The 20336-nt window shown below is 68.5% G+C and overlaps 8 protein-coding genes across 8 annotated transcripts in view; 3 read left to right on the top strand and 5 right to left on the bottom strand.

The window, feature by feature from the left end:
- The window catches only part of CHLNCDRAFT_138008 (hypothetical protein), a gene marked incomplete at both ends in the record, with an annotated part of 4097 nt that extends 1447 nt beyond the window's left edge, over positions 1–2650 (bottom strand). The window contains 7 exons of the mRNA XM_005851196.1: positions 300–398; positions 574–709; positions 911–1122; positions 1341–1480; positions 1663–1864; positions 2128–2239; positions 2574–2650. Of these exons, the coding sequence (XP_005851258.1) occupies positions 300–398; positions 574–709; positions 911–1122; positions 1341–1480; positions 1663–1864; positions 2128–2239; positions 2574–2650 (978 nt within the window). The remainder of the gene's footprint in view (positions 1–299; positions 399–573; positions 710–910; positions 1123–1340; positions 1481–1662; positions 1865–2127; positions 2240–2573) is intronic.
- Positions 2651–3163: 513 nt separating this feature from the next.
- CHLNCDRAFT_138007 (hypothetical protein) lies at positions 3164–4800 on the bottom strand (the record flags this gene model as incomplete). Its single annotated transcript, XM_005851195.1, has 6 exons — positions 3164–3323; positions 3470–3571; positions 3740–3889; positions 4105–4238; positions 4354–4504; positions 4754–4800. The coding sequence occupies 6 exons, from the start codon at positions 4798–4800 to the stop codon at positions 3164–3166; spliced, it is 744 nt and encodes a 247-aa protein (XP_005851257.1).
- A 414-nt stretch (positions 4801–5214) lies between these two features.
- CHLNCDRAFT_49999 (hypothetical protein) lies at positions 5215–7376 on the top strand (the record flags this gene model as incomplete). Its single annotated transcript, XM_005851485.1, has 6 exons — positions 5215–5422; positions 5628–5842; positions 6105–6278; positions 6455–6705; positions 6896–7040; positions 7191–7376. The coding sequence occupies 6 exons, from the start codon at positions 5215–5217 to the stop codon at positions 7374–7376; spliced, it is 1179 nt and encodes a 392-aa protein (XP_005851547.1).
- Positions 7377–8515: 1139 nt separating this feature from the next.
- CHLNCDRAFT_138004 (hypothetical protein) lies at positions 8516–10524 on the bottom strand (the record flags this gene model as incomplete). Its single annotated transcript, XM_005851194.1, has 5 exons — positions 8516–9074; positions 9258–9460; positions 9734–9961; positions 10314–10349; positions 10519–10524. 5 exons carry the CDS (start codon positions 10522–10524, stop codon positions 8516–8518), a joined length of 1032 nt encoding a protein of 343 aa, XP_005851256.1.
- A 628-nt stretch (positions 10525–11152) lies between these two features.
- CHLNCDRAFT_138003 (hypothetical protein) lies at positions 11153–12664 on the bottom strand (the record flags this gene model as incomplete). Its single annotated transcript, XM_005851193.1, has 4 exons — positions 11153–11466; positions 11680–11803; positions 12004–12480; positions 12608–12664. The coding sequence occupies 4 exons, from the start codon at positions 12662–12664 to the stop codon at positions 11153–11155; spliced, it is 972 nt and encodes a 323-aa protein (XP_005851255.1).
- A 251-nt stretch (positions 12665–12915) lies between these two features.
- CHLNCDRAFT_138002 (hypothetical protein) lies at positions 12916–14676 on the top strand (the record flags this gene model as incomplete). The annotated part of the gene is made up of 6 exons (XM_005851484.1): positions 12916–12932; positions 13461–13587; positions 13737–13874; positions 13977–14092; positions 14262–14367; positions 14539–14676. The coding sequence occupies 6 exons, from the start codon at positions 12916–12918 to the stop codon at positions 14674–14676; spliced, it is 642 nt and encodes a 213-aa protein (XP_005851546.1).
- A 337-nt stretch (positions 14677–15013) lies between these two features.
- On the top strand, positions 15014–16642 carry CHLNCDRAFT_29579 (hypothetical protein). Its single transcript, XM_005851483.1, has 7 exons — positions 15014–15141; positions 15226–15285; positions 15396–15482; positions 15632–15803; positions 15940–16042; positions 16222–16270; positions 16477–16642. Exons 1-7 carry the CDS (start codon positions 15037–15039, stop codon positions 16531–16533), a joined length of 633 nt encoding a protein of 210 aa, XP_005851545.1. The 5' UTR covers positions 15014–15036; the 3' UTR covers positions 16534–16642.
- Positions 16643–16885: 243 nt separating this feature from the next.
- CHLNCDRAFT_56759 (hypothetical protein) lies at positions 16886–19874 on the bottom strand (the record flags this gene model as incomplete). The annotated part of the gene is made up of 6 exons (XM_005851192.1): positions 16886–17236; positions 17411–17667; positions 17837–17951; positions 18409–18557; positions 18792–19731; positions 19855–19874. The coding sequence occupies 6 exons, from the start codon at positions 19872–19874 to the stop codon at positions 17092–17094; spliced, it is 1626 nt and encodes a 541-aa protein (XP_005851254.1). The 3' UTR covers positions 16886–17091.
- Positions 19875–20336: the final 462 nt, after the last annotated feature.

Below are 20336 nucleotides of genomic sequence, written 5' to 3'. Positions count from 1 at the left end.
TGGATGTGGGGCGCAAAGTGCTGCAGAGCTTGCTGGTAGGGCAGAATGGCGGTGGTGGAGTGGCCCAGGAAGGTGGTGTTCCACACCTGCAAGGCCAGGCCAGGCGCATGCATGGCATGCATGGGAGCAGGCGGCGCAGGGCAGCTGCCAGGCAGGGCAGCCGTCGGCGATACGCCTGCCTGCCTGCCTGCCTGCTTCCGCAGTCCGCCCTGCCTCTTCCCAGGCGATGCGTGCAGCGCTGCGCACGCCCCAGCCCGCCCCCACGCCCGCCTGCGCCGCGCGGGCGGCCCGGGGCGCACGTTGAGCAGTCCCAGCAGCGCGGGCAGGTTGTCTTGGAGTGGCGCGGTGCGGAAGTGGTCGTCCATGGCGTGCATGCCCTGCAGGAAGCGCTCCATGACCTGCAGCAGGAGGAGGAGGGGGCATGGCGGGGTGAGAGGCAGGCGGGCGGGCAGGGATGCAGGAGGAGGAGGCCAGCCGGCGACAGACGCGCCGGCCTGACACCTCTGGCCTGATCCGCACCCCCCACACACACGTACACACGCACACACGTGCCCTGGCCGCCCCGCCACCCACCGGGAAGGAGTAGTGCAGCGACAGCGGCACCATGCCGACGGCGGAGGAGACGGAGAAGCGGCCGCCCACCCAGTCCCAGAAGCCAAAGGCGTTGGCGGGGTCGATGCCAAACGCCTCCACCGCCTTGAGGTTGGTGCTGCGGCAGGGCGGGGCAGCCCAGGTGGGGGAGGAGGGCGGGTTGGGTAGGGTGAGTGGGTAGGAGGGTGGGAGGGTGGCAAGCAGGGCGCCCCTCGGCGAGCTGACAACAGCATGCACGCCTGGCCACCAGCCAGCCAGCCAGCAAGCGCCCTTACTCCCCACTCCCCGGCCCCGACTGCCCACCCCCCGCCGCGCCCACCTGACCGCCACCATGTGCTTTGCCACCGCCGCCTGGCCCAGCCGCTCCGTCAGCCAGGCGCGCACGGTGCGGGCGTTGAGCATGGTCTCGGCGGTGGTGAAGGTCTTGGAGACGATGACCACCAGGGTGGCCTCTGGGTCCAGGCCCCGCAGCGCCCTCACCGCATCCACGGGGTCCACGTTGGCCAGGAAGGACAGCTGGCGCCCAGCGGCCTGCAGGCAGGGAGTGGTGTGTGTGTGTGGTGGGGGATGTGCGTGTGAGGGACGTGGGGCTGTGTGGAAGTGGTGGGGCAGAGGGAGGCGTGTGGCAGGGTTCAAACACCAGCAGCAGCGCAAGAGGGATTGGTGGCGCGGTAGGCCAGCGAAGGGCAGGGCAGGGCAGGGCACAATGCATTGCTGCGCTCCTGCTCCTGGCAGCCGCCGCCCCCCACCTGCGCCATGGCCTCTGGCTCGGTTGACAGCGCTGTGTGCACAAACAGGGGCCCCAAGGCGCTGCCGCCGATGCCCACCGACACGACGCTGGTCAGGCGCTTGCCCGTCACGCCCACCCACTCGCCGCCACGCACGCGCTCTGCAGCACGGCCGCCACGGGAGGGCACGGAGCCTTGCGATGCTGGGCTGCCAAGCACAATCAGCCGCTGCACCGCTCTGCCGCCCTCGCCTCGCAGTCGGCACCTCACACACCACCTGCCGCTCTCTTCCTCCACTTCCCCCCAGCCCCCAGCCCCCACCTCCGCACCTCCACCCACCCACCTGTGAAGGCCTTGATCTGGTCCAGCACCGCCCAAACCTCTGGCACCACGTTGGCGCCGCCGTCCTCCACCACGGCGCCTCGAGGCGCGCGCAGCGCGGTGTGCAGCACCGCCCTGCCCTCTGTGGAGTTGATGTGGGCGCCGCCAAACATGGCCTGGATCTTGGGGCCCACCCCCGCCGCGCCCGCCAGCTCCAGCAGCAGCTGCCGCGACGGCGAGGGGAGCGGTTGTTGGGATGTGTGTTTGGGTGGGGGGAGAGAGTGGGGTGTGTTTTGGGTGGAAAGGTGGGGATGGGAGGGCGGGTCAGTAGGGGTGAAAGGCTCATCAGGAGATTCCAATGTGCGTGTGTGTGTGTGTGTGTGCAGGGGGCGACCAGCAGGCGGACAGGAGTCCGGCAGGCGCGGCCACGCCGCCCGCGCCTGGCTGGCCAGCGACCGGCGCCCCCCACACCAAAGCCGCGCCGCACCTTGAGCGTGTCGGGCGTGGCGTTCTGGCGGGAGAAGTCCAGGTACACTCCCCCCGCCTCCCTCACCATGGCCTCGGTGCGGGCATCATCCTCCAGCAGCTCCCTCAGCTGCCTGCACCGCTCGGGCAAGGGGGTGAGCTTCGTGCGCCTGAGCGCGGCCGGGCACGTGTTCCAACCTGCCGCACACGCACTCCCACCCCGCCCCTGTTGTGCAAGCTCAGCATTGGGGTCCAGCTGGGTACGAGCCAGTCCTCTCACTCGCATAGGGCTGAGAAGCAGGCTGCTCAGCAAGGGTGGCGGCAGTAGCGGCGCCGCCGTCTCTTCGCACATGGCGGTGCCAGGCAGGCCCCCGGGGCTACCACCTTCGTCAAAGGTACCGTGATACGAAGGATCCTTGCCTCAGGGCTGCGCACTGCGCTCCCGGCACCCACCCACCCCTTGCTCACGTCTGCTTGATGGCGCCGACGTGGTCTTGCAGCGCTCGCCACTCCTTGCTGTCCGAGATCAGCGAGGATGCCGCCATTTCTGCCCGCTCCCAGTGACTGACTTGCGAAGCCGGTGGCGGCCAGGACCCGAAGGGTTTCGGCGTTCCCTGTGGCGATCCACACTGACCAGCCTCCTCTGTGAGCAGCGACAGCGCGGAACCTTGCTGGTCTCCAATGCGACGCGCCACCTCACGACAGCTAGGCGGTCGCCGCACCGTCACTCCAATGCTTTTGTACCACCCTCATTGATTACCCAACTTGTGTGAAGCCAGGCAGGTGGTCTCACATGTACCCCAGAGCCTGTTGACAATGACGCACTCCCCCGTGCATTGATTTGAGTAGTGGCATGGTGTCGGGATGAGTGGCGGAAAATGTGTGGAGGGTGAACGAGGTGCCGAAGAAATGAAGAGGTGTTATTAGCAGAGAGGCGACAGATGGTGACATAGATTCGTGTTATGAAATAAATTTCCAAAGAAGACGTCGAGGCATCGGTGGTGGGTTGGCAGGGCGGCGCAGCCCAAGCACAGCCGCCGCTCCGCCAGCACACGCGGTCATCTGCCAGAGATCTGGCGCGGCTGCGACCTGAGCCAGGGCAGCGGCGCAACATCCACCAGCCACTTGCCGCGCTTTCCGGGCAGCGTGGTGGCCTGGAAGCGCGGCCCCAGCAGGAGGCCCGCCAGCGCTCCGCCCACCAGCCCTCCCATGTGGCCCCTGCGTGCGTAGCCACAAAGCCAGGGCAGTCAGAGCAAGGGCAGCCAGGGGCAGGGGCAGCCTACGTGCGATGCAGCAGTGTCCACGCAGCACGTCTGTGTGCAGCACCAGCATTGCAGTGGGGCTGCACGGCCGGGACGGCTCACCAGTTGTCTATGCGCGTGCTGCTGAGGCCATACACCACGTTGAGCACCAGCGTCTGCCACAGCTGGCGCAGCACCCTGTCGCTGGTCTTGCCATAGATGTCCCTGCGCAGGTTGTTGGGACTGGCATGGAGGCGGGACCCAGGCCAAAAGACCTGGCAGCTGGCGGCACTGCGGTGTTGGGGGTCCTCCCTGCTGCTGTTGGGCGAGCGGGCTGCCCCGCGTGTGCGACTAGGCGCCTGGCTCAGCCCCAGCCCCAGCAAGGCGCCCCACCTGTTGCGGTAAAAGTACATGGCTAGCGCGCCGCCGATGCCAAACACGGCGCCCGACGCGCCCAGGCTGACAGACTTGGGGGCGCCCAGGAAGCTGGCCACGTTGCCCGCCACCGCCGCCGACAGGTACATGAGCAGGAAGCGGGGGGGCCTGCACCGGCGTGTGCGCATGCGGGGAGGCGGCTCAGGGAGCGAGCAGAGGCGTGGCCATACAACGAGCAGATGCAGGATCAGGTGCATGCGGCGTGCGGGCTGCATGCACAGCTGCAGCAGGAGCGACGCATGCAGGCGCCCGGGCCAGCCTGTCCAGACGTGCCCAACCATCGTGGATGGTGGGGGCTTGGCGGCGGCCGCGTGCCTGCTCACCCGGCTGCGCCCTCCACAGGAGGTCCCAGGTTGTTGAGGGAGTAGCAGTTGACGGCCAGGTGCATGAGGTTGCCGTGCAAGAAGGCGGGGGTGAGCAGGCGCCACCACTGCCCCGCCACCACCAGCGCATTCACCTGCAGGCGCACGGCACGCAAGCGCCACCTGCTCAGGCCGCCCGCTTGCGCAGCAGCAGGGCAATGCCTGAGCCCTGGCAAGCCGACCGACAGGCCCAACCAGCTAGCCACCTACCTTGACCCCCCACACCGTCAGCGCCTGCTTGGTGAGCAGCTGCAGCCCGAAGAGCAGCGCATTCGACACCAGCAGCACGTCAGTCGCGCGCCGCCCCGGATGCCCAAACTCGCCCGCCTGGGGCCCGCCGCCCGCGGGCGGCATACCCGCCCTGCAGCAGCCAGGTGAAGCAAGAGGGCGCTGTTCGTGCAGCGATGCAGAAAGGCAGGCAGGGTGGCACGTGTGTGGCCAGGCGTGGAACGAGCAGGGCTGCAAACGTCGCACTGGGTACCGGCGCTAGCGGCCGGCTGGCACGGTAGTGAACACCAGCCACACACTCACGCTGCTACAATGGGCGGCAGCCCTCGCGCTGCACCTGCCAGGGCTGACAGCCCCGCCGCAGAGGCTCCCACCACCGCACCCCGCAGTGCCCGCCGCCGCCAGCCGCCCGCCTGCGGCTGCAGGCATGGTCGGCGCAGGCTGGTGCAGCTGCACAACGCCTTGCTAGGTCCCATGGGGGTCATGGGCCCCGGAGAAGGCCGCGGAGGCGGCAGCAGCGATAAGGAGGTGGGCGTGTTTACACCAGTTGGCCCACAGCAGCCCACGGGCAGGTGCGATCGATGCTGGCTTTTGGAGTGACCCGTTGTCAGTCGAGCGCCTGGAACGCTTGCGAAGAGCTGACTGGACGACGCCACTCAGCCACGGAGGCACCCCCGTATGGCTTTGCCGGATTGCCTGATTGCTTGAAGCCAATTTGATTGCACCGCCTGTCACGCCCGAGAGCCTGCAGTGGACACTTTCGCCGCTGGCTCACACACCTTCGCCGCTTATTCACTGACCTGCTGCTGCTCCTACATGGCGCACCTGGCAGCGTACCACGTGATGAGGATGCCCAGGGCATTGGCTGCCCAGCACCTGCGGCTGCTGTCCTCCGCCGCTGCCGCCGCCAGCGGAGCGGCGGTAAGCCAAGACGTCAGCTTTACCTCACCAGGAAATGCTGGCAGCCCCGGGGCCGACGCCGATGCCGTGGTGATTGGAGCGGGCGTGCTGGGCCTTGCCATTGCTCGGGAGCTGGCGCTGGCTGGGCGCAGTGTGCTGCTGCTGGAGGCGGCGGGGGCCGTTGGCACCGAGACCAGCAGCCGCAACTCTGAAGTCATCCATGCAGGCGAGAAGAGCCAACCCCGCACAGCCTAACGCTCGCTCCCCTGCCCCACGCTTGCCTCCCCCACAACTGCTGCAAGCTGTCCTGATGCTGACGTGCACCTCCTCTTCTGTCCTCCCCTCCCTCCACGCAGGCCTGTACTACCCGCCGGGCAGCCTCAAGGCGCGGCTGTGCGTGCACGGCAAGCAGCTGCTGTACGCCTTCTGCCAGCGCCACGGCGTGCCGCACCGCCGCCTGGGCAAGCTGGTCGTGGCCACCAGCGAGGCGCAGCTGGGTGCGCTGCACGCGCTGGCGGCCAGGGGGGCCGCCAACTCGGTGCCCGACCTGCGCCTGCTCAGCGCGGAGCAGGTGCGGGAGCTGGAGCCGGCGGTGCGGTGCGTGGCTGGCCTGCTGTCGCCCTCCACAGGCATCGTGGACAGCCACAGGTGAGAGGCGGGTGGAGCGGGGGGGCTGGCAGGGAGGGGGGGGGGTGGAGGCAAGGGGCTGCCGCTGGGGTGCAGCAGGAGGCAGGGGGGGCGAGGCGGCGGGGGGTGGATGTGGAGCGAGGCGAGGATGGTGGTGATTGTCCTCCCCCCCCCCCCCCCGCTGTGCCTGCTGCCTGATGGTGGAGCAGCACCGCCAGCTTTATGAGGACGGGGGGAGCACCGCCCCCCTCTACTGCGTGCTGCGTGGTGGCATGGTGGCGGCGCTCCTCAACCTGCTCGTGCTGGAGGATAACAACACCGCGGAGGAGGAGGAGATGACTGGTGCTGCGGTGGTGAACGCCGCGGGCCTGCATGCCCAGGTGGGTGGCTGGCTGGCTGTGGCTGGGCGGCTGAGCGAGCAGCAGGACTGCTGGTGGGCGGGGCTTTAGGCAGCTGAGCCTTGTGCAGGCCGGCATGCAGCTGCCCCCCCCCCGAAGCCACTGTTCCAGCTGCACCCGAGGTCTGCCGAGCCAGCTGCACGCCACGCGTCCTGCAGGCCGTGGCGGCCAGCCTGCACGGCATGCCCCCCGCCGCCATCCCGCCGCTGCACCTGGCCAAGGGCAGCTACTTCTCGCTGGCGGCTGGAGCCCTGGCAGCCATCATGCCACGGCCGGCGGGTGGAGGCGGCAGCGCCCGCGCCTTCCGCCAGCTCATCTACCCGCTGCCTGAGCCGGGCACGGCGGGCCTGGGCACTCATCTCACGCTGGACCTGGCGGGGGGCGTGCGCTTCGGGCCTGACGTGGAGTGGTGGGTGGCGGCGCTGCCACCAGCCCCTGATACTGCCTGCCTGCCTGCTGGTAGCACGCCGCCACCCTGCTCCTGCCCTGGCCAGGCCACCCAGCTGCATGCCAAGCATTGCCCTGCCCCGCTGATGCGCTGCTGCCGCCCGCCCCCGACCACAGCATGCCACCTACGCCATGCTGTCTGCGCTGTGCAGGCTGCCCCCTGGTACCGACCCCGCCACCATCGACTATGGCGTGGCGGCCGCGCGGGCCCAGCCCTTCTACGCCGCCATCCGCGCCTACCTGCCCCGCCTGCCAGACGCCGCGCTGCAGCCGTCCTACTCGGGAGTGAGGCCCAAGGTGCGCCTCCGCCGCTGCCGCTGCCAGCAAGGCTGCGCGCGGCAGCCGGCTTGGCAGCGGGCGTTCTGGAAGCCACGCTCCTGCTCCCTCCACCCCCACCCCCCACCCTGGCATGCCCTGGCCCTACACACTGCTGCGCCCCTGGTGCAGGTGGCGGGCCCTGGGCAGCCTGCCGGCGACTTTGTGGTGCAGGGGCCGCACGACCACGGCGTGCCTGGCCTGCTCAACCTGTTTGGCATCGAGTCGCCGGGCCTGACTGCCAGCCTGGCCATCGCGCGCCGAGTGGCGGCAGCGCTGCTGGGAGGCGATGGGGCACGGCGGCTGGCCGGCGCGTGATGTGAGCTCCACACAGTGATTTCTGTACGGTTGTGGTGTGGTCAGCCTGGGCATCTCCCGGCACCTCATCCGCATCTCTCAACAACTCAACGGCTCTCTTGTTACAAGGGAGCGGGGGGAGTGAATCATGTGAATCGAATGAAAGGGGGGCATTGGGCAAAAACGCGGCAACGCGCTCAAAACGGCAGGATTCATAGTTCGTAGGACTTGGTTAGTGTCGGCACAGGACTTCATTTGCTTTCTCGCTCTGGAGCAGACAGACCGACACAAGGGGGAGCCGCCGGCGTGCGGCTCCAGCCGCCAGCTGCAAACTGGCGGGCTGCCAGTTGCGCTGAAGCCAAAGGGCGGCGGGCGCAAGGGACATGTGTTCGGGGAGCAGGGTTGGATGCAGAAAAGGCAGTGGGGAGAAGAACTTTAGGACGCGTGCGGAGGGAGGAGGCAAAGGCCGCGCACGCGCCGCGGCTGGCCCAAGGCGGGCCAGCGGGACGAGGGAAAAGAGGGGGAGACACCAAATGGCTGAAACAAAACGGGGCAGGACAGAAGGATAGCGCATGCAGTTGGGAATCCAAAATTGGAGCGCCGCCCGCCGGCGGCGGCGCATCGCACAGGAAGCGTTCATTTGGGTGGAAGGGTGGGGTGCAGGATTTTTGGGGCCTCATGGAAGCAGGTATATAGAAAGGGAAACACGCAGAAACCGTTCACTCAAGACTGTGCAAGAACGCGCTGACTGGCATGGCGGCGCCGAGGCCCACAGCAAGCGAGGCGAGAGGGGCGGTGCGGTGTGCGCCAACAAAGACCGCCACCACGCCCCTCTCGCCTCACAGGCAGCAGCCCGACGCGCCCTGCTCTCACTCCAGGAACTCAGAGGAGGCCGAAATGTGCATAGAAAGCGGACGCAGAATGGGGTGGGGGTGAGAGAGCACTGGACGGGGACGCTCGTACTGGATCGAAGCTACTGAGGCGGCGGCAGGCGCTGGCTGCTGCAGTCGTGGCTGCACCCGCAAAGAGGTGGAGGCTGCCAAAGGCAAGAGGCTGGGGCTGGCTGGCAAAAAGGCGGCCCGCTGAATCGGGGCTGGTCTGCTGCTAGTTCTCTCTGGCAAAAAGGCAGCGGCTGGTGCCGCGTCTGGCTGGCGGCTTGGCTACTTGTTGCACACGGCGTCGGCTGGGGATGGTGCCGGTGCCTGGCCCTGCATCTTGACTGTGCGAATGGCGGGCTGCTGCCACTCGTTGCTGACGCGGTACGACACGCTGCCGCCGCGATGGTGGCGGATGGTGGCTCCGCCACCTGCCTGCGGCTCTGGCACGGGCGGGGCGGCCACCTTGCCGCCGCTGCTGGGGCCTTGCTGCTGCTGCTCCGGCGAGGCGCTGCCGCCGCGGCCGGTGGCGGCCAGGCTGGAGCTGAGCAGCGACTTGCGCTGCAGCGGGGGCGGCCCGGCGGCCTGGCCCTCGACGGCGGGGCCCACCGCTTGCTGCTCGCCTAGCAGCAGGGCCGAGGCGCCACGCAGCACGGCGCGCGGCGACGCGTCCTCGCCGCTCGAGAAGGCCGGCGTGATGGTGCCCGACGCGCTCTCGCTGACGGGGTGGCTGCTGCCGGGGCCCCCCGCGAAGCAGGTGAGGGGGAAGGAGAGCTCTGGGGAGGCGGCGCGGGGCGAGGCGTAGGGCGACAGGTCGTAGTCGCGCACCTTGGAGGGCAGCCACCTGCAGGGGGGGCGGAGCAGGAGGGAGGAGGGCGGGCACGGCGGTCAGCGAGGCAGGGGCAGGCAGGCAGGCAGGGATGACGCAACCCAGGACGTGCAGATGTGGGCAACTCTCCACCTACGCCAGCAACTCAGCACGGCTGCTGTCCGCATCCCCACGGCAGTGGCTGGCTGCGCAGCTCACTTGCTGAGCAGGCTCTTGCTCTGGCGCCAGGGCGGCAGGCTGAGGCCGTGCTGCTCAAAGGCCAGCGTCATCTCGGAGCACAGCAGCTGCACCAGCGGGGTCAGCTCCACCGACGTCCCCACAAACACGGCGGGCACCATGGACAGCAGGCCGCTGTACCGCGCAGTGGGCTGGCTGATCTCAAACTGCTCCCGGAAGTGGGGCTGCAGACAGCAGGGGGAGGGGAGCGGTTGGCGCGACGCAAAGTGCCGGTACGCACCGCCGACAACCACCGTGCCCCTGCTGGCCACCAAAATGCTGCGACACAACTGACGATGCATATCCTAGCGGTGGCAATGATGCTCTTTGCTGCAGGGCGGACGCGCACTGCTGCTGCTGAAGGCGCTGGTACGCGACGCGCCGCCTCTTGGAGTGGGCCCGCGCAGACGCGCCGCGGCAGACCCCCAGCGCCCAACCCGGCATCCCTGGCAACCCACCTCAACGATGAAGTCTACTCCTGCGCAGGGGCAGCCCTGGGGCACGGTGACCAGCAGGAAGGAGTGGCGCAGGTTGGAGAAGACGGCGGTGCCCTGGCCGCCGCCCAGCGCTTGCCGCACGCTGACGCGGTACCCGGCCAGCGTCAGCTTGCTGGCCAGCACCACGCCGTCCACATCGCCCTCCTCCCCTAGCAAGATGTCGTGGAAGAGTTGCACGTCGCGTCGCAGCTGCGCGCAGGGAAAACCACACAGGGGAAGCGAGGGTTGGCGGCGCCCGGGGGCAGGCAGGCGGCGCGCATGCCAGAGGAGGACGGCCCTCCAAGGGACGGAACCCGGCCGCTTGGCACAGGTGCCAGTGGCGGCGTCACGGCCGGGGGAGGGCACGCAGGGTGCGGGCTGCTGGCACACGCCGGGCGGTCGCGAGAGAGATGGATGGCTGCCACTACGCCGGCGGCCCGCATCTCCCGCTCAAAAGCCCCCATCGGGCACCAGGCCTCACCTTGCGGTGCCAGGGCCCGCGGGGCTGCAGCAAGGGTTGGATTCTGGCGTCCAATAAGCCCAGTTGCGCTGATAGCTGCACCTGCTGCGCCGCTGACGCCAGGGGCGACTCCTCCACCTGTAGGGCGAGCGGCGACGGGCGGGTCAGGCGCATTTGGAGAGCGCGGGCCTTGACGGCGGCTCCCCGCGTTCCCGTCGCCGCGGCGGGCCCAGGCGCTCACCGACAGACTGAACAGGGCCCCGTCCAGTGTGTGAGAGGCTGCGGAGGCCCCCTTGTGGACCGAGACCGTCATTTTGGACTTCCCGCTCAGACCCACCAGACCCGCAACTAGGCGGGGGACATGAGTGAAGCAGGGGTGAGTGGTGGTGTGAGAGGGAACGAAATGCGAGCTTTGGGGCAGTCCACAAGTCTCAAACGTGTGGTGATGTGCCAGCAAGGAAGAATCGTAGCATCAAGGACTGAAATCTAAAGTTCTGTGGTTCTGAGGCCGCGGAGAACCGTGTTGATCGCCACGATGCAGCAATGCACAAGCAGCACACCTGTAGGGGCGGCGACGGCCATTACGAAATGGCGTTGTCACTGGGCGGCTGCCGCCGCCGCCGCCGCCCCCGCCCAGCCGCACACCGTGCCGCTTGCGCTGTGGCAGGGCAAGGCTGGCAAGCTTGTAAAAGTCGGGGGTGCGTTCAGGGAGCATTCTATGTCAGGTCGGGGGCTGCGCACGCCAGGGGCCCCAACGCGCAACCGCCTGCCGCTGCCTGCTGACCAACCCCTTTCTGCTGGCGCAACTGCGCACTTTGCTGCGGCGCTGCTGCTCAGCCTCCCGCCTGCTCCTGATCCTGACGGTGGTGTGGATGCCCTGTTACCGGCATATCATGGCAGAAGCTCCCACACCACGTTGCGTTGCATTTGCGCTCTCCTGCTCACAACCCTGCGCTCTCCTCGCCGCCGCGCCGCCAGTCGCCGCTGCGCCCGCCGCTCTTGCTGAGCAGGCGCAGGTCTGTGACCAGGATGCCCTTGCTGGCCGCCTTGCACATGTCGTACACGCACAGCGCCGCCACCGCCGCCGCCGTCAGCGCCTCCATCTCCACGCCCGTGGGCCCCACCGTGGTTGCAGACGCGGTGATGTCCACCGCCGCGGCGCGCGGCTCCAGCGCCAGCGCCACATGCACCTTGGACAGCAGGATGTTGTGGCAGAGCGGGATGAGGGTGGAGGTGTGCTTGGCGCCCATCACCCCTGCGCAGGCGCGGCGCGGGGCAAGGCAGGGGCGGGGCGGGAGCCAGGCAGGGAGGTCGGGCCGGCGGCGTGGCCAAATGAGCTGCGCACGGCGCTCCAGGACGGCGCCCACGCGCCGGCTGGGTAGCTGCCTCGACGACAAGGAGCCACGGAAGCACAGAACCGCGGGCCCCGCCGCCTGCCTGCGCCTCGCCCCAATGGCCCCCCACGCACCCGCCAGCTGCGCCACGGTCAGCACATCCCCCTTCTTCATCTGGTTGCGCGCCACCAGGTCAAACACCTCGGGCCCCAGCACCACCCGCGCCCCCGCCGTCGCCGTCCGCACCGTGGCCGCCTTCTGCGCTCAGGCCGGCGGCAAAGCGCCAGCAGGAGAGGGTGACACCCAAGCAGCATGCGGGGTGCATGCACCGGGGGGGCATGGCAGCAACAGGCTGGCTTCCAGTTGAGAGCAGCCTGCTCCAGCTCTCTTTGACACAGCCGGCTGGCATGCTCCATCCCCCGGCACGCAGCAATGCGGGCAGAGCACCAGGCACCCACCTCGCTCACGTCCACCATCGCAGCCTTGCCGCTGGCATCCACATGTGTCAGCCCTTGGTCTGCACCACCAGAACTGGCGGCGGGGCCGCTACTAGCATGGCTGCTCAAACTGCTGTTGCTGCTGCTGCCGCCGGTGCTCGTCTGCGGCGCCGCTGCTGCTGGCGCAGCAGCCGGCGCACGAGTTGCCTGCCCCGCCAGTGCTGCCAGCTGCTGCGCCAGCGATGCTGCCGTCCCTCCCTCTGCTGCGCCCTGCTGCGGCATGCCCAGGAAAGTGAAGAGTTCCGCGTTCACTGAGCTCACATCAGCCAGGAGCTGAGCCTCCCCTGGTGCTGCCGCTGAGGGTGCCAGTCCTGCTGCCGCGCTGCCCTGCTGCTGCTGCGACGGCGGGGCGGCGCCAAAGAACTTCGACAACTCGCGGTTGAACTCGTCAGAGGGTGTTGTTGACAGCACGCGATGGGTTGGAGCTGGGGCAGCGCACTGCAGGCTTGCAGGAGGGCCGGTCAGCAGCCTCGCGGCAGCGGCGGGTGGCGGCAGCGGCAGTGCAGGGCAAGTCAGCAGGCTGCCCGCTACCCTAGCGGCCCATTCCACTCTACATGACATTCACCTGGAGCCGTAGCAGTCCCTGCTGGGCCGCCAGGGCCCTCAGCCGGCACAGGAGCATGTGTTGCAGCGGTCCTGTGTGCTCTCAGGGGTGGGGAGCGTGCTTAGGATGGAGGTCGAAAACAACAGAGCTCATGGGGGTTGGAATTGCGATGGGAGATGACTGGGGCGGCAAGGAGGAAGGTACCAAGAACGGTGAGGTGCAAAGCCAGACGCGGAACCGTTTGTCTCTTCTCCTGTTGGACTCGGCATCCTGCTGCAGTTGTTCGCACAGCCTCTGCCCCAAACAAACGCCCTTGATCTTCAGACCCCATGTCTGCGCTGGGCAAGTAAGCCATTACAGCGCAGAACCAGCAGTGGGATGTCGTGCATGACCGTCAAGGCCAGCGTGGCCGCTGCAGGCTGGCCTGGTGCTCGGCAGCAGTCGCCGCGCTGCCAGTGGCAGCCGGCACCGGCTGTGACACTTCAGTCATCAGTCAGTTTACAGCGTTGCAGCAGCCATGATGGTGCCGCAGATGCGTCACTTCCGTTTTTGAGAAGTTTTTGAAGTTGCAAAAGGGGAGGGGAAGAGTTGGGAGAAAGAAACAATAAGGCCAAATACCAATACCAGAAACCGTTTTTGAAGTTGCAAAAGGGGAGGGGAACAGTTGGGAGAAAGAAACAATAAGGCCAAAAAACCAATACCAGACTATTTACGGGGAGGGGAGCGGGGGTCAACATTCTCGCCGCGGGCGGCTCTGTGCTCTGTGCTCTGTGACACGGCTCTGTGGTCTGTGACACTTCCACTCGAGGCTGCCTGCTGGTTGCTGCCTGCTGTAGTCTGGCGGGCCTCACTCCCATCCGTCGGCTTGCTGCAGGCTGTTCAAGAAGGAGCCCACGGCCAAGGAGGTAGTGCGGGAGAGTCAACGAAACATTGGCAAAAATGTGCGTGATATCGATCGAGAAATTGCCAGCCTCAGGCGGGAGGAGCAGAAGCTGATAAAGGTGCGCCTGGGGCTGCCGCATGCCGCAGCTGGGCAGTCACTGCCACGATGCAGCAAGCGGGCGTACTCACCTTGGGAATGCAAGGCCTGCCAGCTCACAGGCGCCCCCCGGGGACGCTTGCCGATGCCGCTGCCTGCCGCCTGCAACAGGACATCAAGCTGGCGGCCAAGCAAGGCAACCAGGCGGGGACGCGCATCCTGGCGCAGCAGCTGGTACGGCTGAGGGCGCAGATCACAAAGATGCACACCACGCAGGCGCAGCTGCGCGGCGTGGGCGTGTCGATGACGGTGAGTGGGCAAGCTGGGATCCACGCTCAGCCAGGGAGCGCTGCCGCCTGCACCAGGCCTGCGCTGCTCACATATGCGGCTGCCCCGTCGCTGCTGCTGCAGACAGCGGCCGCCACCAGCTCTGTTGGGCAGTCGATGCAAGTGGCCGGCAAGGCCATGGCGGCGATGGGGGCCCAGAACGACCCCAAGAAGATCATGCAGAACATGCAGCAGTTCAGGTGGGGGCGGCTCGCCCCGAAGTGCTGGCCAGTGGGTACTGCCTGAGCGCTTCCTGCGATTGGCTGGCTGCTCAAGCAGCGGGTGATTCCCACCACGCAGCGGTGATGTCTGTGGTGTTGCGCACCCGCTCTACTTTCCCTCCCTGCGGCCCCAACCCTTGGCCTGCAGCCGCGAGAATGCCAAGATGGAGATGACGGGAGAGATGATGGATGCGGCGGTGGAGGATGCGCTGGGGGACGATGTGGACGAGGAGACGGACGACGTCATGGCGCAGGTGCCTGCGGCGGGCTATGCCTGGGTTGTGGCAGGGCCCATCAGCGCTGGCGAGCCGGCTGGCATGTATGCAGGCCGGCAGTGGAGTGCAGGGCCCGGTCGGAGGAGGGCGCTCACGTGCATGCATGGCACCCCAGCGGCCGCCCCGTCGCCGCTGCCGCGCTGCTTGCAGGTCCTGGACGAAATTGGCATCGATTTGTCGTCGCAGATTGGCGCAGCCCCCAAGCGCGTGGCAGCGCCTGCACAGCAGCAGCGGGTTGAGCCTGAGGAGGAAGACGAGCTTGCCAGCCGCCTGGCGGCGCTTAAATAGGCGGCCGAGCCGGTCTGCTGCCTTGGTATCCCCCTGTACTGACAATGCACTCTGCTGCTGCTTCTCCTGCTTGCTCTTCTTCCTCTGCCAACCCCTCCTTGCCCCAAGTTCGGCCGCCGCTGCCGCCGCCGCCACCCATCACCACTGCCACCCCACCAGACCAGGAGGCTGGCCCCATGCACCATCCCATCGCCTTATGGCATTCTGGTCACACATTGTGATGCGTGGAGGCTATGGAATGTGAGAGAAACCCACCTCTTCCACGCACACCATTCCATGCTGGCAGGCCCACATAGATGATGCAGTGCACCATCGGCGCGCAGTCCTTGATCTCTCCAGGCGAAGCAAGCAGCTGCCGCGATGTCCACCCCCATGTCTTTGTGCTCGGTCGCAGTGCAGCCCCGTGCTGCCGCCCGCCTGCAGGGCTCGCGCTTTCTGGGCAAGATGGCTGTGGCACAAAGCAAGGTGGGCCTCATTCCGCGGTTGGGCTGGGCCGACTGCACCTGCCCAGCGATGCCCATGCCAACCCCCATCCCTCTCCTGGTGCAGCCTATGCGCGTGTGCGGGCCTCGCCAGATGCGCATCCAGGCGATCGCAGAGGGAGACAAGGTGAGATGGCGCGCAGGAGAGGTTTGCTGCCACCGCCCGCTGGCGCGGCCGCCCGCGCCGCTGGCCCGCCCTGCTGCTGCCTGCCTCACGCGCTCGCCCTCCTGCCGCAGCTGCCTGCCGACGTGAAGCTCAACTACTTTGATGCGGAGGGCAACATGCAAGAGGTCGCTGTGGGCAGCCTGACCAAGGGCAAGAAGGTGGGCTGCTGCTGCTGTGGCGGCATGAGGTGGCCAGGCCGCCGCCCGGCTGCTCCAGCTGCCATTTGCCCGTGCTGCTCTTGCGGCTGCACCTAGCCAGCCAGCCATCCACCCACCCACCCATCCGCCCTTGCTCCCCCGATGCGCAGGTGGTGCTGTTTGCGGTGCCCGGCGCCTTCACCCCCACCTGCAGCCTCAAGCACCTGCCCGGGTTCATCGAGAAGGCGGACGAGTTGCGCGCCAAGGGCGTGGACACCATTGCCTGCGTGTCGGTCAACGACGCATTCGTCATGGACGCCTGGGGCAAGAGCGTGGGCGCAGGCGAGCTCCTGGTTTGGGGGGCTCGGTGCATGAGGCAGCGCTCCACTGGTCGCGCGCCCGCTCCTGCCACGGGCCATCGCGCTGCTGACCCTCCCGCCTACCCGTCCCGCCGCCGCTGCCGCCGCTGCCGCTGCAGACGGCAAGGTCATGATGCTGGCGGACGGCAGCGCCGTGTTTGCGCAGGCCATTGGCGCGGAGCTGGACCTGGCGGACAAGGGGCTGGGCGTGCGCTCCCGCAGGTGCGCCCGCCCGCCGTGGAGGCACCGCTCAGCGCAGCGCGTGGGGCGAAGTGTGGCTGTCGGCATGGCCGGCGCTGTGCCTCGTCACCGCGCGCTGGGCCTGCCGCATGCTCGCCCGGCTCTGCCCCATGCCCCTGCCCAACGCACCCCGTGCCGCCTGCCACCCTTGGCGCCCGCAGGTATGCCATGCTGGTGGACGACGGCACCGTCAAGAAGCTCAACATGGAGGTGCGGCGGGCAGGGGCCGAGGGCGGCGGCTGTAGGCTGGCAGCGCAGGCTGTTAGCGCTGCTTGGCGTCGAGCTTGGCGTGCCCGGGCCGTGTCACATGACTGGCTGCTGTTCCTGCTGGCTGCTGTTCGTGCTGAGCCCGCGCCTAGCATGATTGTCTGGTACACCTCAGCAGGCTCGCCCACCCCATCTCTTGCTCCCCGCAGGAGGGTGGCGCCTTCACCGTCAGCGGTGCCGACGACATCCTGGCTGCGCTGGACTGAGCCTGAGCGCCAGTCCCGGCCTGCTGCTGAGGCCGAGCCGAGCCTGAGCTGGGCCCGAGCCCGCTGCAGAGACAGCTGGGCTGCTTGTCTGCGCCCGCCGTTGTGCCTTGCCTACCTCTTTGTTCCTGTTCTTTCTGCAGCCAATGCTCGATTTGCTTGTTGTTTTTGGCTGGAAGGGCAGCCAGCACACATCAGCACTGATTCTCACTTCCGCTACCCCTCCCTTGTCAGACGCCCGTGCCCCATTCGCCCGCATGACGCGCCCCACTGCACCCATCCAGCCTCCCTGTGGCACTTGTTCTGGCCGCCTCGTCGCCGCTTGCATTGGCGGCTATCCTGGCATTTAACCACAAGAGTCATCGCGCTTACAAGAGGCGGCTGCCGTGCCTGAAACGATGAAATGGTGGCAGGTCAACGGTGGGTGGAATGCGAAACAGGACAACAAGCTGCAGAGCGGGGCCAGCATGCACACACAAGCTGGATAAGGAGCGATACAAAACAGGGTTGACGGCCGTTGGTACAACGGTGGCTGGCTGCCCCTGTGGGCCAGCCAGCCTGCTAGTGCGGCTTGCGCAGGAGCAGCAGGGGGCGGTCAAACCCGGCCGCGCTTTCCTCCACGCCAAAGCGCCTGACCAGGCAGAAGCCCAGCTGCTCGCACAGGTAGTCGGCAAACTGGGCGGGGCGCAGGCGCAGCTCGTCCTGCCTGCAGGCACACGGCGCGGATGCAAGGGAAGGCGGGCGGGCAGGCAGGCAGGCAGGCGATGCTGAGCAGCGAGCGGCAGTCGCGGGACACGCCAGCGGGGCCTGCTGCCAGGCAGCCGCAGCCGCAGGCGGCAGCCTTCACAGCTCCGCCAGCAGCGCCACGCCCGCCCCCCACCTGTGGAAGAAGGACCCCGGCGGCGCCTGCTCGCACCGGACCTTGCCCGCCGCCGCTCGGTACGAGCTCCACGGCTGCGGCTCCAGCAGCAGCAGGCCGCCGGGCGCCAGCGCGGCCCAGAAGGCGCCAAACATCGCCTGCAGGCCGGCGTCGCCGCGGTTGAGGTGCACCCATTTGGTGACGGAGAGGCAGGTGATGGTGTCCAGGCTGGCGCCCGCCACCTGGCTGTCCAGGAAGTCGCTGTGCACAAAGCGGGTCTGCGGGGCGGGGCGGGGGGCAGGCGTGGGGGCGACAGGTGGGGGCGTGTAGGGAGGGCCAAACACTGTGGAGGCGGGGCGGATGGGGCAGCATGGCACAGCACGCGCAGAAAGGGCAGGGTGGCGTGTGGAGGGGCCCGCCGGGGCGCCGCCGCGCAGCCGCACACACCTGCCCCAGCGAGGCGGCGGCGGCGATGGCCTGCTTGCGCTCCTGCGGCTGCACGCCTGCGCGGCGCACCAGGCGCGCACGCTCCGTGGCCGAGGTGTGCGCCTCACGCAAATGCCTGCGCAGCAGCAGAGCGGAGGGCGCGGGGCAGGGCAGGCGGGCGGGGCGCTGGGAGGTCGGGGCGACCCTGGGAGCGGCGGCTGCCAGGCAGGCAGCCAGCCAAGGCCAGCACGTGCGGCGGGTGCATGCGTGGGAGGGAGTGTGCGCGGGAGCGAAAGGCGGCGGCCCACTGAGGCGCGGGGCGGCCGCCCGATAGCCCGCGCAGGCTGCTGTGGCGCCAGGCAGCATTGGCCAACGCCTGCCACCACCGGGGCGGGTGGCGGGCGTAACTCTCTGGCGCTGCCCAGCGGGCGATGCAGGGAGAGGGGCAGGCACGGCGCCACGGCGCGGCGCGGCTCAAGGCTGCAACCCCCACCCCCACAGCACAATAATACACAGAACCGTCACACCACCCACCGCCCACAAGCAGGCGAGCGACGCCGCCACCCCGCCGCCCCCGCCCACCCCCCCCCCACCTGCACGCCCGCGCAATGAGCGCCCCGTCTATGTCCACCCCCAGCATGCTGCGCGGGTGGTAGCGCTGGGCCAGCGCCAGCGTGATGAGCCCCTCGTTGCACCCCACATCCAGGCACCGCCGCCGCGCAAACCACGTGCGCTCAAACACCTGCGGGGCGGGGGCAGGGCAGGAGAGGCAGGTGCCGAGATAGGGCGGCGGCACCAGCAGCACGATGGCCAGGGGGCCGCTGGCTGGCTGGCTTGTGCTGGCTGTTGTGCTGAGCGGCTGCAGGGGCTCCTGCCGCCTCCTGGGACTACCCTACCAGCACCCTGCATGCGCCCTGCCCCGCCCCACCCCGCCCCGCCCCGCCTCATGGCACCACCAATCCAGAGCCCCGCTCACCGCCAGGCGCGGGTCCTCGGGCCGCTGGTCTCCAAAGAAGCGGTACCCGTAGTACCGGTGGTAGTTGCCGTGCACGGCGGGACCGCGGCGCTGGCGCTGGGCGCCGCCGGGGCCCGCCGCTGCCGCTGCCGTGCCGGCGGTGGCGTCCTCGACCTCCACCTGCTCGTGTGCTGCCGCATCCTCAACCCCCACTGCTGCTGCCGGCAGCCCCGCTGCAGGTGCGGCAGGCTCCGGCCGGGGCAGCTGCTGCGCCGTGCCAGGCGCCAGCTGGCTGCCGATCAGCAGCGCGGCTGCCGACATGTCGAGGCGGCACACGCCTGCCATCTTGGCAGCCACCTCCGCCGCCACCTCCACCTCCTGCCGCTGCATCAGCGCCTGTCCCACCAGCGCCGCCGGTGCAGACCAATCCAGCCGGCGCGGAGAGCCGCTGCTGCCGTCTTCTCCTGCTGCCTCGCCCCCAGGCACGGGTGCACCACAGGCGGGCGCCGCCGGCGTCGCTAGCAATCCAGCCGGCGCGAGCCCCTCAGCAGGTGGCCCTGCTAGCGGCTGCCGCTGCTCCTGCTGCCCACGCGGCGACTCACGCAGCTCGCTGATGTGCGCCAGCTGCTGCGCGGGCTGTGCAGCGGGCACTGCAAGCGCCGCTGAACTGGTGAGCGTGTCAACCGAACCTGCCGCACCGCCCGGACCGCCGCCGGTGCCGTCGCCGCCGCCCCGTCGACGCCGCTTGCTTCCGCCAAAGGCAGAGCGCTGCTGCTGCTGCTGCTGCTGCTGGCCGCCCTGCGGTCCCCGCTTGTGCACGGCCTTTCCGCGTGCACCTTGCTCCTGCTGCCGGCCCTGCCGCGAGTCGCTGCCGTGCGCCTCCGGGTGATGCTGCTGTAGCTGGCGCAGGTGCTGCTCGTATGCCTGCTGGAGCACGTAGTCCTCGGCTGCCTCGCTGTGGCTTGATTCCTGCAGGGGTAAGCCAGGCAAGTTGCTCGGCTGCCGCCACCGCACCGCTGCGCGACAGGCGCATCAGGGCGCAGCCCCCCGCGGCTGCGCACTCTCAGGCTGCCAGAAAGGTCACCTGCGCTGCTGCGCGTGCATACAGCTTGGCCAGGCGCTGCCGGCGCAGCCTTTTCTGCTGCCTCGTCAGGCGAGGCTGCTCATGGCCGCTTGAAGGATTCTGGTCGCTAGGGAGGGCTTCAACCGACTGTCCTTGGTCCATCAAGAGAATGCATGCGGTGTTTTGCAGAATGACTGGCGCGCAGACGCCCCCGCACCGTTTCCCACTCGTTCAATAAGAGTCACCACATGGAGACAAGCGTCTGTGAGCCCGTAACTCCCTTCGGCGCCTTCACCCTGCCACGGCACAGCACGGCAAACACAACTCGGTCCATTGCCCCTTCAGGGATTGCATCCGCCACCCATGCGATCAGCACATCGCATTGGCACGCTCAGGGCAGCATTCTCTTCTCCCCTCCTCTGCTGCCGCTCGCCAACACCCAGCAGCGGCAAGCTCCCTGTCCCCCGCTTTCCCCCTGCAGCTGCTGGCGCCCGGCCAGCAGC

The sequence above is a fragment of the Chlorella variabilis genome (assembly GCF_000147415.1).
Source record: "Chlorella variabilis unplaced genomic scaffold CHLNCscaffold_2, whole genome shotgun sequence".
NCBI classification, from domain to species: Eukaryota; Viridiplantae; Chlorophyta; class Trebouxiophyceae; order Chlorellales; family Chlorellaceae; genus Chlorella; species Chlorella variabilis.
This window is presented reverse-complemented; position numbering and strand designations above follow the sequence as displayed.

Coding starts and splice junctions, on each gene's coding strand:
- CHLNCDRAFT_29579 (XM_005851483.1), top strand. CDS start 15,037: ATGTCCACCCCCATGTCTTTGTGCTCGGTCGCAGTGCAGCCCCGTGCT. Junction 15,483..15,631: donor GCCTGACCAAGGGCAAGAAG/GTGGGCTGCTGC, acceptor CCCGATGCGCAG/GTGGTGCTGTTTGCGGTGCC. Junction 16,271..16,476: donor TCAAGAAGCTCAACATGGAG/GTGCGGCGGGCA, acceptor TGCTCCCCGCAG/GAGGGTGGCGCCTTCACCGT.